Consider the following 17,702-nt stretch of genomic DNA (forward strand, 5'->3'; position numbering starts at 1 on the left):
CCTCATAACTACAACAAAAATGTCCTTAACAGTCATAGAATATTTTTATAAAGGTCTCAATAATTATAACCTTATGGTATAAAAACTGAAAACAGTCTAGAAACGTTCTCTTTCCATGTGCTACAGGTTATTAATCCTCACTTCGACAGGTCAGCCTACTCTGTTTTCTCTGTAACTGTCTGGCAAATGGGTGAGCAGACACTCTCACCAAAAGATTTCTACTAAACTCTGAAGTACAGCAAACTGGAGACAATATGTTAATATGATTTTTACTAAAATGAAAAAAACAGTTTATTGAAAATAAATTTTAAAGTATGTTGCTACTAAGTATGGTATGTTTCAATATATTAAATGATTTTATTATGTCATATTAAGGTTACAAAGTAACATAATGTAAATTTCCAAATACCAAGAAGTAGCACATCTGCATGAATACAATCTAGGTCACATTTAAATTAACAAATAATATATTACATAATCTGTGTAAGAAATGTGATTATGATTACATTTTATTAAAATCACTGCTACTGAATAAGTGTTTGGGGACCACTATGAAGAATTTTAATAATTACTATGGCTTATAAAATAAAGGACTAAATAGTGATGTTATCTTTTGCACAGGCTAAACTGTTTTGGATTTTTGTAGCAACATTAGGAAGCCATCTATGAAAATTAGTAATCCTTCAGCATTTTGTGTCTATGTATTTTTACGTAAATAATAAGATTCCTACTCATTTTCTACAAACTGCCACTGAGGTATAGTTACCTATTTTTGCAGTTAGTTAAGTATCCGTATCAGGAAACAAATCTGTATGCATGCATTAAAATTAGTTATTTACTTATGCATAACTTACCCAAAGTTGAAAACCACCATGCACAGAGCACACATTACTTAACTGTTTAAAAGTGAAACTTTACCTGCTCTCAAGTGTCCAACTACATCTGCGAGGCTACCCTTCTTTACTTTGGTGATGAAAGCACCGAGGCGTCCTACGTCAGTCATTTTCCCTCCAACAACCTGGGTAATTATAAATTTGTAAGTTCCCAAGACTCACACTGAGACATACGTTTCTTTGTTTGAGGAATTAATCCTACAGCTTTTGTGAGGTGTTTAGGGTGGGGTGCAGGAACAGAAATGAAGAGCAATCCATTTGTGGTCAAAGGAGCCTGCACCAGGGACAACGCACTCCCAAAAGACGAGGTCTCCCCCTCTCACCATCAGACAGCAGGTGTTTGACACAGTTGACTAACTGGGATGTATTTTTTCTTTACCCTCGAAATTCACTTGAATTTCTATACTCAGATCATGTCCCATTGTGACGTGAGATGTTGATCTCTTTTGTACATTTTTAGTAGAATGTAGGTCTAAGACAAAGACTGGGGATTTAAACCGAGAACAGGTCTCTTTGGGGAAGCAGTTCACCATGGTCCAGAGTAATAGCCTAAGCTGATCTCAGCTCCTGACCACCCGAATGACCTCCTCATCTGAAATATCAATACATATAGGATCCAGACGAACTCTCCAAGTCTGAGTTATATCACTGAATAATTAACACGCTCACCTGGATTTTCCTCCATAACTAAAATTAAACACATCGGAAAGTTTCTAAGTTTAATTTCACCCAATGCAGGGGCTCAATGTGTATAATTAAAAATGGGAGGGATAATGTCAAAAGTTGAGGTTGATCCATATTCTTAGGGTCACGCCCAATAGTGGAAGTGATCAGAATTATTTCATAGCAGGAGAAACTAATGATAACAATTAATAAGGTGACATTAACTGAATAACAAATTTTTAGTTGGATTAATAGTTGATGGTTTTGAAGAGGTTAAACTATCATCCAACTATAATACAATCTCTTGGTAAACAATAATTTTAAAGCAACATCTTTTTTTTTTTGTTTTTTTGGTACGTGGGCCTCTCACTGTTGTGGATTCTCCCGTTGCGAAGCACAGGCTCCGGACGCGCAGGCTCAGCGGCCATGGCTCACGGGCCCAGCCGCTCCGCAGCATGTGGGATCCTGCTGGACCGGGGCATGAACCTGTGTCCCCTGCATTGGCAGGCGGACCCTCAACCACTGCGCCACCAGGGAAGCCCAAAGCAACATCTTTAAATGTTTCTTTAAGTTTACGGAAGCAAATGAAACCATGTGACAACACTCGTACACATGCACACACATAATAAAACAAAATGTATATATATGTTTTTTCTTACCGAAATTATATCTTTGTGATTTATTAGTTTTTTAAAGATTATATCTGTTAGAAGTCAGGTAATATTTGTAAAAGATACATTTTACTCTTTTGGTATTACCATAAATTGTATTGCACTTAGGAAACAATCTCTTTAATAATGTTTGGTGTTGTTTGTCAGGATATAACAAAATTATAATGTCCACATTATTTAACTTTACTACTTTCCATTAAAACCATTTTAATGTAAAAATTGTCCTTGAACTTTATATTCAGAGAAAAATTATTTCATTTTCCTGTATTTTATTGCAGCTTCCTAAGACATCTGTATGACATTTTAGCAAATGATTTTAAACTATTACCCCAATAAAAGTACTGAATATACCATAAGACATCAATATATTAACAAGGTATATTCACTAGAAGAACTTTATTTTGAAGAGGAGGAGAAGATACTTAAAAATCATTGTCAGCAACTTTGCTGAATGTAGTCCACACTGTAATTCAGCCTTTAAGAACATTATAAACCAGCATACTTACTTTCAGACCCAGTAATGCACCTGATTCTTTGGGCATGGTTGTTCTCTTGTTAAGAATAACGCGTCCAATTAATCGGTCCCCCTCTTTAGATGGCTGCCACGTTACAGGATGCTATTAAAACATGAACAAAGTTACAAAAGATAAACCAGCTCTTTTCTTTCCTACAGACACATAATTATTGGTTGTAGCATGGTGCGATTTCCTCATTTAAGGACACTCTGAGGGAATTCTTTATTCTGGTGGGCTCTATCCTTGACTCATAACAATTTTCTTTTAGTGCTATATTTTATTTGCAATAGGTACTTACTATACTAAATTGTTCTAAAAGTAGTCAGTAACTAAGTACATCTCTAAACTATGGTTCTGAAATGAAATAAATTGAAATTTTAAAATATATCTGCTTACCTAAATCAAATCGATTCTATATTTTGACTTGTTAATGTTGACATCATTAACCAAAGAATATCTCATCTACCTACAGCCGTTATTTAACACTTGCTGTTAGTTACTTTAAAATTGGTTATTATTCAGTGATACTGTTTTTTTCTTCAAAAATGTACTGTCAAATGAAATCAATACTTTCATAAAATGTAAAATGGAGCAGAGTAAGATTCCTATCTATCATGTATCAGCAAAGGATAACGAACAGCACACACAGTCCCTGAATTCCCAACTCTCCCTCCCAGAATGCTTACTGAGCTAATAGGTGATGTTTCCCGGCTATGCCACGTGGCGGGATCCAGCCAGTAATAATCCAAGTCACCTGCATAGGAGGAAGAGAATGAAAAGTGTAACGGCTTTCACGTGGAGAAGGAACACTTTACACGCAACTCCTTCAATCTGTAAAGTAAAGGGTTATGAATATCGTAATCGCGAGTGTGTACATCTCAGGATGATACACACCTGCACTGCACAGCCTGTGACCCGGACGCCCGGAATGAATGTGTGCCACAGATGCACGTCATACGAGGGGAGGGTTATCTTTCACTCTCGGTCCAGAAACACATGAAAAGTACAGACAGATCTAGGTTATTCCACCTCCCTCCCCTCAGAGGACTACCCATGCCAAGGCACAGACTGTCATTAGTGATATTGGTTAGAACTGTATTCACTGAACTAAGTATTAAAATTTAGTGCCTCCTCTTCAACTCTTGTGAACTTCATCATATCTTTCAAACTTATTCTCTGGTCTCTACAACTGGGCACACATTTTTTTAGGACATGGTGTTGAAAGTTAAATATCCAGAATAACGTTCGGCAAAAGAGTACATACAAATGACAAAGTATTCCCTTTTACTTAAGTCATAAAAAAGACTTTAAAAAATCCTAACTTTGTAAACATGAACTTATGAACCTTTAGTTTGATTTTTTTGGCTTCAAAATATAATGTGAAAGAAAGTGTTTGAGAAAAAAAAATTAATGGAAAGCAGCAGTGCTGTATTTGCATAGGCAGAAAGGCCAGAGTGGGTAACCATATGAGAATAAATGACGTTTTACATTTTAAATATCAGATTCAATCAATGAAAAATTTTCTTCCAAGAGAAAAATATTAGGAGAGTGAGTAAAGCATGCCTGCTAACAGTGAGATGTCTAGCTCACTGTTAGGAAATTATGTTTTGGATGCTGTCTGTGAAGGTTATAAATAAAGAATTTAATGTAGATGACAGGCATGGCAAATTCAGGCACCATAAAAGAAATATCATAGAAAACGAAAAAAACAAGTTTAAAATCTGCAGGCACAAAAAAATCCATATACTTCAATTTCTTAGTAGAATGATATATATCCTACAATAAATACTAAAATGCTCTTCAAATATGGCATGCAGATAACAGCAGTATATTCTATGAAACTATATTCTGTTAAAATTTACTCCACAGGGAGTTCATATCCTGCTCATAATCATATACTTTAAAAGGTATACATGGCTTGGCGACTATAGATTTCTAATATTCTTCTGAACCACCTTAGTTAATGGGATATAAGGAAAGTTGTAAAAGGAAAGGTGTTTTTCCTCCTTTATTTTTACTGTTTGTGAAACTCCGTGTGCTTATTTTTAAAGTTGCTTTGCCTTTCGTATTATGGCACCACTCCTCTTGAAAGAAAGACTATTTATAATAATAATAAAATTAAAATTACTACTCAGTAGTAACTACCAAGATTGTTCAAAAGACTGTTGCAATTCATAAGGCTTTCTCCCTAAAATGTCACAAACCTAGTAATAAGGCTGATGACTCATTAAATGTTGATTCATTCTGAAATACTGTGACAAATTAACAGACCCACTGAGATATTTGTGGGGCTTGAAGAAGAAACATTAGTCATTACGGTGGAAGCTGCTTTGAGAAGTCCTTAAGTTTTAAAGAAATGACAAAAATCCTTCCTATTTTAAAGGCTTCAAGGAACCAGTTCATCGTGTCTTGAAGGAACGGACTTAGATCTTAGAAACTGGACTCCTTGGGGTCCTTATCTGGCTCATCTTCCAGCTCCTCGTCGGGGGTCCAACCTTGTTTCACTCACCTTTTCCTGAGAAAATCTAGATATTGGTATCTGATGAATGTCTGCTGGGCAAAAAGGGCTCCTTATATGCGAAGAGCTGAAAGGTGATGTTTCCAGTACAATTCGGTAATGATACTGAGCACAGTTGATTATGAAGAGACTGCTTTCAGGCAGTGGTTTTCTGTGGTAAGCTGTGTAGGATAATGATGGTGAATGGAGGGTCTAATTAAACTGGCTTAAGATGGGAGATACATAGGTATATATACAGCTTGCCGGGCCATTCAGGTGTTCAGTCAGAACTAATTCTTACATTAGTGCTTATATGAATGGAACCGGTTTTGCAGCTCTAAAAATTCTGTTTTTCAGTTTTTGGAAATCTACTAAAAATGACTAATAAATGTAAATCTAAAAGAGACATTAAGTATTTCAGCATACACTAAGAGTTGCATATATTTTAGTACACAATTACACTTCCCTCGCTTTCTGAACAGTTTTTGACAGCTTTCTTAGAACTAATTTCATCATCACCCATTAAAATATAACATTTTTGCTTAAAGATTTACAAAAAATACATTCTAAAATCTAAATATGTAGCTTTACACTATATGTGTTTCTTCTTTCTATGTATTATTAAACTGTAAAGATATTATTGACGTTTTAAGTACTCTAATTTGTCTTTATAAGACACATTTCTCTATTATTAATAGAAGTGACACTCAACAAAACTCCCCCCTAAAATATTCAGACTCTAGTATTTCATTAATATAAATCATTTTCCTTGATTACTTTCCTAATAGGTGATTAAAGATATTGGTTGCCAGGTGGCATAGCTACAAAATGATAAATGCATGGTATTTGCTTATGGAATTGATGCAAAAGCATTTTGGTTCTAGTGCTCGATACAACTGTAAAGGAATGAATTTACTATTGTCATTAATTTAAATCCAGGATATAGATGCTTCTGTCAACTGAAATGGCAAGTCCAATGAAGTGTTATAATTTGAGCATTATTTTTTCGTGAAAACATGAAAAACAGACTTTTATCCTACTCCTTGTGAAAAAGCAGGTTAATTACACTTCATAAGTAAGCAGACAGCTTTCATTGCACAAATAAAAGTCAGCTAAGGACACATGAGCTTTCTGTAAAGAGAACTACCTCTGCCTCAACCCAGGTCATTATGAAGAGTATGTTAACAATGCATAAACATGCATCTCTATGAGTTAAATTTTTGTACCTTGTGATAGCTAATGTCAAAGCACAGTGGATTTCAATAAGACCAATCGAAGGCAATGAACAAAAATACCTTCTAAATAATACAGATGCATGGTTGAGTCTGTATGGGTATATTAAAACTGCCAGGACAGAACCATAGCTAATTTCACACATTAAATACCTATTTCACAGTTTACATAGCAGCTACCGTTGACCAAGTGGAATGCCCATCTAATGTGCAAGTAGTCAAGGAAAGGTTATCGACACCAAAGCCTTGAAGCATTAGAAAATCTGGACTTTTCCATCACCAGAAAAGCATTAGAAAATCTGGACTTTTCCATCACCAGAAAACATACATAATGTATTTTTAACGTCATTATAATGATGATAAAAGATGGGACTCAAAGCAATTCCAAGATCAATTCACAGTAACTGAACAATTTATAATACATATCCGTAATTTTGCTACTTCTCATCTCAAAAAATCAGTTGTTCTTCCTACATAGAACAGATTGTCACCATTCAAAACAATTGTAAAAATCATGGACCAAAAATCAGAAGAACCGTCCTTCCCAGAGTTTTCGTACACCTCTTTAAATTTTTACTACAGCAGGATATATGTTGAGACTCAATAAAATTAGATGAATCCTAGGGTACTCTATTACAGCACAACACTAGACAAATTAAAATACTGGGCAAAAACACATTTATTGTATGTCTATACACAGTGCATATGCAAAAGCCAGCTCAGTTCTAAGAACGAGGTTTTAATTTGAGACAAAGTTGGGTATTTTTAACACTGTGTCCCATGATTAGCACACAGGTTAACAAATATTGCTTTGGTTATAATATGATAAAAATATCCACTTTAATCCATTTTAATACTGTACAAGGACATTTTCATAAACAGGAAATAAAATGTGAAGTCTAAGAACTGAGATAAAATCTTAACTTCTGATTCATATCACGAAAATGCCATTTTGAATAGTTTCCTCATATTTTAGAAGTTCATTTTAGAGAGTTCTATGCCTGCAAAGGGCAAGTATATTCACTCCTACCCTGAAATTATATACAATAATGGAGCTAACTGTGAAATCAGTCAGCAATAATTTTCTATACAGCAGAGCCCCAGAAAGTCTGAACGCAAGGCCTGAGGCAGGGCTGGTGGCATCTCCAAACTAGTGGTCTTCAAGCAAAAACCTTTTCAAAAATTCTAAGGAACTGAAATAATTCTAAGGAACACCAGTTTCTGGTGCGGGCCCAGGTCACACACACCAACTGTCATTTCTTGGAAGAATTACATGGTCTCCAGCTTTTAGGGATTAGTTAAAAGTAGCTGTTCTCCAAATGCACCTTACAAGTTTCACTTTCAAAATCCTCATTTGTTCACAACGTGCTCTGTTTCTATCATAGAACCAATAATACCACCGTCTCTCTCTCTTTGGTTTATTAATTTGACAGTTCAAGTAAATGCATCAAGCCTTAGTTATTAAGTTAATGAGGTGTCAAAGATGTTTGCATTCAGAAATTATTTATATTGAATAGAACCTCCAGAGTTGAATTATCTCTAGAGAAAGATTAAATATTTGCTTGAGGACCTGTGATGCCGTCTCTGTGATTTATAATCTTAGGGCACGGGCAAGAAGGCTGGTAGATGATCTGGGAAAGGAGAATTTTGTAAGCATATTTGGTAGAGGTGGTTACATGTATTGTTTGGCGAATTTGAGAGCTAATTTTGGGAATGTCAACCCGACCACCACACAATTCTACAAAGCAGTTCTGTGCAACTCAGAATCAACTGGCTGAATTCTGAGCTCCATTGTATCAAGTGATCCCTCAACTTTGGAGATAATAACTTCTATAGCATCCCAGTGTTCTTTCAAGGGTAGGATGAGATAATGCACATGAAGTGCTATATAAACTGTAAAGCACCCCAGAAATGCCAGCATCCGTTGGAGTGTAAAAATATACACTGAAAAGTATTTCCAATGATAACACTGATACGTGTTTCTGTCGATTCTAACATCATGTAATAATATTTTTTCTGCCCCACAGTTTACTTTTTTGAAACCTTGACTAGTCAGAGAACCTCCCTATAGTTTAATTTCTCTATGAACAGTATCATCTAACCTAACAGTTAAAATTATGTTGTTTCTATAAAACATATAAAACCCAGCTGTGGTGTAAAAAGAGCACTGCACTGGAAGCTAGAGACTGTGAGTCTCACCCTAACCCTGCCATATCAGGGGCTTTATCGTGACACCATCTCTTCATTTGTATAATCCTCGTCCTCTCCTATGAAATGGGGATGATGCCACTTCCGCACAAAAGTTCCATGAGGCTTAAATGAGATACGCCAGTTTTGTAAACTGTAAAGGACTTCAGAAATAGATTGCATTGTCTAGTTACATAATCGAGATTAGGGATAAGAAATCACACTGTTAGAGATCAGACTGATAGATAGCCATCATAGCTAAAATACAAGTGGTATCAGTAATCTTTCCACTGGATGACTCGAAATGGGCTTAGAAGAATGTTAAAGTCACTCTGTTTATAAAAATTAATACTTGGCCTGGTATACAACAGATGCTCAAGGGCTCAGAAGAAAGGAGTATTTCTTTAACCCTGATTGTTACAGGGTGAGAAAAGGAGCCATCACACACAGAAACAGTGGCGGGAATCTTCCTGTTAATTTCCACAAAGCCAGTGGGAACCCAGGGGATTGAGAAAATGGTTACCTTTTTAGTGAGGTTGTCTATACACTGAGATGTATACAGATTACCCTAACCCCAAATATCTGAAGTAATTAATTTGACCAGGTTGCGCAATGTACCCTTCATCTGAAAATAAGCATTTTGTCATTTCTTCTTTATATGATCATATTTTCATGTGAGAAAATAAAACGTTTTTGGTGTATAAGCAACATATTTGCGACTGAAATCTTCCATATCACGAAACAAGTAGGCTATTTTATCTCTTCATATTTTTTCTCTGATGACTCAAAGATATCCCTGAAAATGTTTTTTTGAAACCAGCCTGTATTACCTTAAAATTATTTTGTACAGACGTTAGTTATGGAATATATTTTAATATTTATATTAAAATAGGTTTAATGTAGGTTAAACTTATAGGTTATAAGATTCCTAACCTTCTAATATTCCCTTTTTTAAGCTTATATTCCTAACAAAATAATCTACATCTTAACAAGATTGATGGTTTTAAGAAAAAAACCTGTCAATTTAAATCTGTAACAGGGTCACTCTGGATGCTGGGGCTTTGGGAAAGCACAGAAAATTTTGTGGATTTACTTTAAATGGCCTAAAAGACATGGAGGAATAAAAAGCTATTTCAGAGCGTAAACAGTTTGATTTTCCTAGTTTTAAAGGTCACATAAATTTATATTTTTGAGACTATGTGAAGTTTCAGGGTTCAGAAATACTCCCACATTGGGCTTCCGTGGTGGCGCAGTGGTTGAGAGTCTGCCTGCCGATGCAGGGGACGAGGGTTCGTGCCCCGGTCCAGGAAGATCCCACGTGCCACAGAGCGGCTGGGCCCGTGAGCCATGGCCGCTGAGCCTGTGCGTCCGGAGCCTGTGCTCCGCGATGGGAGAGGCCACAACAGTGAGAGGCCTGTGTACCGCAAAAAAAAAAAAAAAAAAATACTCCCACAGCAGTGATGTCTGTGTCCTTTACCTCCACATAGACCTGATGCCACAGGCTTCCAAAGAAGTCAGTAAATTCAAATTTCTGAAAGTTCTGAGCAACAACAACGGAAAACACACACACACACACACACACACACACACACACACGCACACACCCCTTTGTGCCTTAGAATAATAAAATAAGGATGCTTATGGCCCTCAGGAAATCTACAGCAGACTGTATTTATTATCCATATTACATAACAATACAAATGTACCTAAAGAAAGGTCTGAGGTCACTGATGACAGTGCAAAAGGATGTGCATGGAGAATAGTTTAGAGAAAAATAAATTTCATGCGTAAACATGGTTTGAGGCCCCACGACTGAGCCATTTCTTCCCCAGAATCTACACATAGAAAGCGTAGCGAAGCACCCTTGGGAGCAGATCCCCAAATTCACAATCTTAGGGACGCTGCTTCCCTTCTCCCATGGCGGGGGGGAGGTTGCTGCCTATAGGAGGGAGGTGTCCCTGCCACCTTCCAACTGACCAGGCTTCCTCTGTGACACTGAGCAATCCATTCACGGGCAGACCAGCTGTCACGTGCAAAGTCTTGGAACAACCAGCCAAGAAACCCTGTGGAAAAAACCGGGGTTTATTTGTTTTCATTGTCTGGGGACTGGGTGTTACCCGAAGGTAACAGAAGCTGTAGCACTGGGTGAGGTCACAGCATAGACGTTACAAGAAAGAACTCCGGATGCAAATATCTCTGATCAAGGAAAATGCGAGTCTTTATCCAGACCTCATGCCCAGGCAACCCTAGCCAAACAGTATCCACTGCAATAATCCTGACGGTCCAATCAACTTCCGCCTGCCTTTACATCCCAGAGATAGAAAATTAGGGAGATCAATGGAGATCAATACACTATCCTGGTTTTAATGATATAAATAACAAGAATAATACTCAAATGATGACAAAGATGAATTTTGAGGGTATACAGAACAAAACGGAAGTTCTTTTGATACTGCTTACCACTTGAAAATATATTGTGAAGCTATATGCAAAGCAGAAATAGAGACACAGATGTAGAGAACAAACTTATGGATACCAAGGCGGGAAGGAGGGGTGGGATGAACTAGCAGATTGGGACATACACACTACTATGTATAAAATAGATAACTAATGAGAACCTACTGTATAGCACAGGGAACTAACTCTACTCAATGATCTGTGGTGACCTAAATGGGAAGGAAATCTAAAAAAGAGGGGATATATATGTGTACGTATAACTGATTCACTTTGCTGTACAGCAGAAACTAACACAACACTGTAAACCAACTATACTCCAATAAAAATTTTAAAAAATAATAAAAGTAAAAAATATATTGTGAAGCTATAAAATAGTAGAAAATAAATTCACCCTAGCAAACATTTTGGTAACAGAAAGAGATGTTTTGAAACCAGAGCTTCCTCCCGCCAAGTAAGTTACCATAAATATTGGGGTTTTTTCTCCTTTCTTCTTTTCTTTTCTTTTGTTGTTTGTTTGTCTTTGTTTTGGCTATGCAAGCAAATAATTTATAGATCTACTACAGGACTTTTTTTTTAAGTTGGAAGTTCCTTGACTGGTGGTGGGAAATCACTCGGCATAGCAATTAGGAGAACATTTTATGCCTCCATGTTACTCTAGAGAAAACTGGTAAGTACACCTTCAAAATTATAGCCACGGGAAAACAGGAAGCAAAACACTGCAAGGTCACTGGGCTAGATCTCTGGCGCAGCACCAAAGCGGTCAAACTGTCCAATGTCACCACCTTTCAGCTGGGCCCCCACTCCAGGTGACGGGAGCAAGCGATGCAGGTAACAAAGCACAAAGCACACGGAGGGAAGAGGCATCCTCGCAAACACGTGAGCACAGGATACGCACAGCTAATTAGTGAGACATCTCACTTCAGAGGAGCTGAAACCACTGACACGGGAAAGGGATTCTCACCCAGAGGCCCCGAATATTTAAGGTTGGGATGGATGAGTCCAGAATTACATTTCCAATATAGTAATTTCAAAATGTATTCCTCTTAGATTAAACCTTCACACCAAAGCATGTTCCTTTAAAACATCAGGATGCCTCACCGGCCTTCAAAGTACTCAAGGTGGTTTCTTGACTGCTCACAGGTCAGGTGCCGTCTTGAGAAGGACCGGGTTCCACTCAGGACGCCCAGGACGCTGGCTGTTTAAACAAAGAACTCCACAGTCACCCAGCTGCACTGACGTACCCAAGCCCAGATCAGGGAGGACATATCCTGGAACACCCTGTCCCTGGATATTTCTGAAACGTTTAGCTCAACAATAATGTGCACAGAGGTCTTGGTGAGGGAGATGCAGTGAATCCACTGAGCTGTTCTAAAATCTAGCTGTGCGTTAACCCGGACCAGCAGCCATGTGCCCGGGCTGCGCTATATCCCAGCCCTGCCCCACTGTTCTTTTACCATGTTGTCCCTCAACATGTTATGTACTATACAGATCATCACGCAGACAGCGCTGCTACTACTGAGCGTCTTCTCCATGAAACCACACGCAAGCAGCGTCTTTCTGGTGTCCGTTTAAGGACGAATCAGTGAGCACTCCTACAACTGGTTAACTTTCGTGTTATGGATGCTATACATTTTTAACTAATGACATTATTCTCAAAGCACATGTATTAGGATGTTCATGGTTAAACCTACAGCTGAAATGTCTATCTTCATTCTCTGTCACGGGTCTTTTCTACACGTTTTTTTCACTGATTCCATATGGCTGTATTTTTACATTTGGTAGAAACGTTAAGTCACTTTTGGGACAAAGGTAGACTTTAAAGTGGGAATTAAAATAAAACTGAATGAATAGGCACAAAACATTATTTAACAGATTTATTGTAAACCCTGCTTTCATTAAAGTATAGATTTTTCCATCCATCAATCTCAAAATATCTTTCCTGCCATGAGAAATAACTAAAATGCTAAAATAAATATAAAATAAAAAAATATAAAAAAAATAAATATATAAAAAATAAAATAAAAAATATAAAATAAAAAAATAAAAAAATAAAAAAACTAAAATAACTAAAATGTACAGACGTTAGCTTGTCTTGAGCTTAAACCACAGCATTCAGTAAATAGCAAATCATTGTACCTTACTTGGGAATCTTGCCAAAGAATGGAAAGCAAGTGAAAAAGGCTTCGCTTCTGGCAAAAACCAGTATCACAAATCTGAGCTCCCAGACTTAATTCATTCAAAAACCCAGTAGGCCTTCACTCATAATTTTAGTCACAATCATAAGACAGTGTCTCTGGCATTCGATCCCACAGGACCACCAAAGATGCACATTGTAAAAGAGCAAGTAAGGGTTGCTACAGACAAGCATATTGGCATCAATAAGAACTCACAGGGAAAGGGACAGAGAAATTTAAAAGTACAAAAACAAACTAAACAAACTGGTTAAGGCTCTACATGCCCTCGACATTTTGATACTGTGAGTAGCTCTGAGAACACAACGGTCTTACCAGGCAACATAATAAACTGATGTTAAAACAATATCCAAAACTGGACAGCTACATGTAAAAGAATGAAATTAGAACACTCCCTAACACCATACACAAAAATAAACTCAAAATGGATTAAAGACCTAAATGTAAGGCCAGGCACTATCAAACTCTTAGAGGAAAACATAGGCAAAACACTCTATGACATAAATCACAGCAAGATCCTTTTTGACCCACCTCCTAGAGAAATGGAAATAAAAACAAAAATAAACAAATGGGACCGAATGAAACTTAAAAGCATTTGCACAGCAAAGGAAACCATAAACAAGACCAAAAGACAACCTTCTGAATGGGAGAAAATATTTGCAAATGAAGCAACTGACAAAGGATTAATCTTCAAAATTTACAAGCAGCTCATGCAGCTCAATATCAAAAAAAACAAACAACCCAATCCAAAAATGGGCAGAAGACCTAAATAGACACTTCTCCAAAGAAGATATACAGATTGCCAACAAACACATGAAAGAACGTTCAACATCATTAATCATTAGAGAAATGCAAATCAAAACTACAATGAGGTATCACCTCACACCAGTCAGAATGGCCATCATCAAAAAATCTACAAACATAAATGCTGGAGTGGGTGTGGAGAAAAGGGAACCCTCTTGCACTGTTGGTGGGAATGTAAATTGATACAACCACTATGGAGAACAGTACGGAGGTTCCTTAAAAAACTAAAAATAGAACTACCATACGACCCAGCAATCCCACTACTGGGCATATACCTTGAGAAAACCATAATTCAAAAAGAGTCATGTACCACAATGTTCATTGCAGCTCTATGTACAATAGCCAGGTCATGGAAGCAACCTAAGTGTCCATCAACAGATGAATGGATAAAGAAGATGTGGCACATATATACAATGGAATATTACTCAGCCATAAAAAGAAACGAAATTGAATTATTTGTAGTGAGGCGGATGGACCTAGAGTCTGTCATACAGAGTGAAGTAAGTCAGAAAGAGAAAAACAAATACCATATGCTAACACATATATATGGAATCTTAAAAACAAAAAAAAAAGTGGTCATGAAGAATCTAGGGGCAAGATGGGAATTAAGACACAGACCTACTAGAGAATGGACTTGAGGATACAGGGAGGGGGAAGGGTAAGCTGGGACAAAGTGAGAGAGTGGCACGGACATATATACACTACCACATGTAAAATAGATAGCTAGTGGGAAGCAACCGCATAGCACAGGGAGATCAGCTCGGTGCTTTGTGACCCCCTAGAGGGGTGAGATAGGGAGGGTGGGAGGGAGGAAGACGCAAGAGGGAAGAGATATGGGGATATATGTATATGTATAACTGATTCACTTTGTTAAAGCAGAAACTAACACGCCATTGTAAAGCAATTATACTCCAATAAAGATGTTAAAAACAAACAAACAAAAAAACAATATCCATTAGGCAACAACAAATGACTTTATGGCATATAAACTTTTATAAAAACAAGATGAAACACTTTTCTGCCTTCCTGCTTTAAAACAGCAACAGAAAAGACAGTAAGCTGCAATTCTGATGAGAAATATTTTAATTAAGAAAATATAAATGCATAGCATCAATAACAAGGTGGCTGGCAAATATGCAGCATATTTGAAAACTCAGCCATCCAGGGATTTGAGGTTGAGTTCCCACAGTTCCAAAATTAAGTCATTACTCATCAATACTAGGAAAAACAGAAACATGTAGTAACTGTTTATCAAAAACTGTTTTAGACTTATCGGGTATTAAAGTAAGGATTCATGCCCTATAAATATTATTTATTTTCTCTCTTTGAATGTTATATTTTGACATTTTGTGAATGCAGTACAAAAAAAGGAAAATATAGGGTTAATTGCTCTTTGTATAATGTCCTATATACAGAGTGGCTAAATTGTCTTCTAAAGATTCTTACCAAAATAGATGTCTCTCAAGTAAGAACAAAGCAAAGCCAACAAAACTATCTTTTCTAGGGGACTGAGTATGTAACAGAATTAAATTATGAAGTTAACAGATATTTGGTGAAAACATTGAAACTGAGTACTGTTAGCACTGGTATGTAAAATTTTCAGTGACATTGAATCTGAAAATTGAAATTACCTTTATCTCTTTCATGGAATGGTTAAATTGAATGTTATTTCAATAATGCTAAAAGCAGTAATTTTTCACATGTGTTTTCTAATGCAAATTTTATAAATCCATAAAAAAATCTTTAATTTCTCCCAATAAATATGAGCACATTCAAGATTGATCAAATAACTTCAATGATCTGAAGAGCATAAGGTCATGATACTGCACCTATTTCCATATAAAGAAACCTATATTGTAGCTAAAATGCCTTCCTGATCACAGCAAGAAGGGGCTGGAGAAATGAATAGAATCTACCCGAAATACCAAGATACTAGAGTGAGTATAATCATTCCAATGTTAAGAAAAAAATCAGAGTTTACCTTAAACTTTCCCCAAATACACAGAGGCTTATTTAATACATACTTTAAATCAAATTAAAGGCTCATCTCCATTTTAAAATGAGTCAATTAGTAGCATCTCCCAAACTCAACCTCATTTTCTTTCTACCTGGCAAGAGGGTAAGTAGCATTTAGTTTTAGGTAAAAATGGCTTATTATTCATATTTGAAATGTAGTTTTAGAGAACTTGGATTAAGGTAATTGTTGCAACTGTATTTTAATGGCTAAATATTTATTTTTCCAAGGAGAAACTCTCTATTACTCTTGCTTGGCTAGTTTGTATTTTCTACTGTGGGAAGGGGCCGAAACATTGAAAGACAACATCTTGCTAGCCTTTACAATTTTACTTTTTACTAAGAATTTCGACAGTTCTGTTTTTGTTTTCCAAAGTGATGTACAAACAGTTTTAATGACAAAAAATTACACACACACCCCCAAACACACACACACACACACACACACACATCTTTGGGCCTGCTACTGTCTCTGTTCAGTGTAATTATCATTGCATCACACTTGAGATCAAATATCTAGATGTGCTTTTAAGTCACAGACACAAACAACGTACCACCGCCATCGACCTTTGTAAAAGCAGCCAGGGCTGGTGGAGACTAAACACAGTGTGTTCAGAGATTCTGTACAGCAAACTCAATAGGCACGACTTCAAGCAAAAACTCCAAAGAGGGATTCTTCTCCTCAGGACAAAACCTGGGTTTCTCACCAGTCCTCTAAGGGCCTTCAGATTAAAACAATATTTTGGAGACTTTTAATTTGTGCTCAATTGTTGTATCACTTTCATGCCTTCACTGAATAGCCGATTACAGTAAAATCTCATAGACTGAAGCAAACCTTACACAGAGATTTCTATAACTATGCGTCTGAGCTAGAATAAGACTAGCCTCTGAAATCAGAGCATCACAGTATACTGGTCAAAGAGACTTAACTTGTCAGGAAAAAACTAGTCTCTGTCAAGCCGTCTGGAACAGAAACAAGCCCTGGCCGGCCCTCCAGGTGCAGTGAAATAATGCTGGCATGCTTTGTTATATTTGAATTTTCAGTCATTCCTAATCCATTTACTTATATCAATATATCTAATCATTTATTTATCTCGTAGAGAGTTAAGCTTGGAAAGGATTTTCTTTTTCTACTATGACCTGCAATAACAGAGCTCACGAAAATATCAAATGGTAATTAAGTTTTTTTAAGCAACAGCAGTCTGAAGCAGGTCTTCCCAGGCCTGGGCCCTGGGGCCCACCTCCAGCGGGCCAGGGTCTTTGCTCACCCCAGCTAGCAAAGGGGCCCTGCCCCTCTCCCCCATTCCCGCACAGTGGCTGGAGGACCTCGGGTTTATCCACAAACTGTGGAACAGAAATGGGTTACCTTCAGGTAGGCAGGACTGTTTCTGCCACCGAAGGTCAAGTACTTTGCTTTTGTGATCTTTAAGGAAAGCTTTATAATCTGGGTTATGTGAGCCCTTGTACACGGTCTCTGATTAGACCCAGGAGAGCAATACGATCCTCAAGATCGTGTGTAAAGTTTTGTGTGCCTAAGTGTTTTTCTGGGGAGAGCACGTTGCATCCTCTACTTCTCTT

The 17,702-nt window shown here is 37.1% G+C and overlaps 1 protein-coding gene across 50 annotated transcripts in view; it reads right to left on the bottom strand.

The window, feature by feature from the left end:
* The window catches only part of RIMS1 (regulating synaptic membrane exocytosis 1), a 472,981-nt gene that overhangs the window by 163,111 nt on the left and 292,168 nt on the right, over window positions 1–17,702 (bottom strand). For 41 of the 50 annotated variants that reach the window (XM_060168206.1, XM_060168205.1, XM_060168204.1 and 38 more), the window contains 3 exons: window positions 3,429–3,496; window positions 2,734–2,844; window positions 919–1,018 (listed from right to left, as the gene is read on the bottom strand). In XM_060168206.1, coding sequence (XP_060024189.1) covers window positions 919–1,018; window positions 2,734–2,844; window positions 3,429–3,496 — 279 coding nt within the window. Of the gene's footprint in view, window positions 1–918; window positions 1,019–2,733; window positions 2,845–3,428; window positions 3,497–10,635; window positions 10,667–17,702 lie in introns of those variants that run through there. The other 9 variants (XM_060168234.1, XM_060168254.1, XM_060168235.1 and 6 more) reach the window with 1 other exon arrangement.

This window comes from Lagenorhynchus albirostris, chromosome 12, assembly GCF_949774975.1.
Source record: "Lagenorhynchus albirostris chromosome 12, mLagAlb1.1, whole genome shotgun sequence".
Lineage (NCBI taxonomy): Eukaryota > Metazoa > Chordata > Mammalia > Artiodactyla > Delphinidae > Lagenorhynchus > Lagenorhynchus albirostris.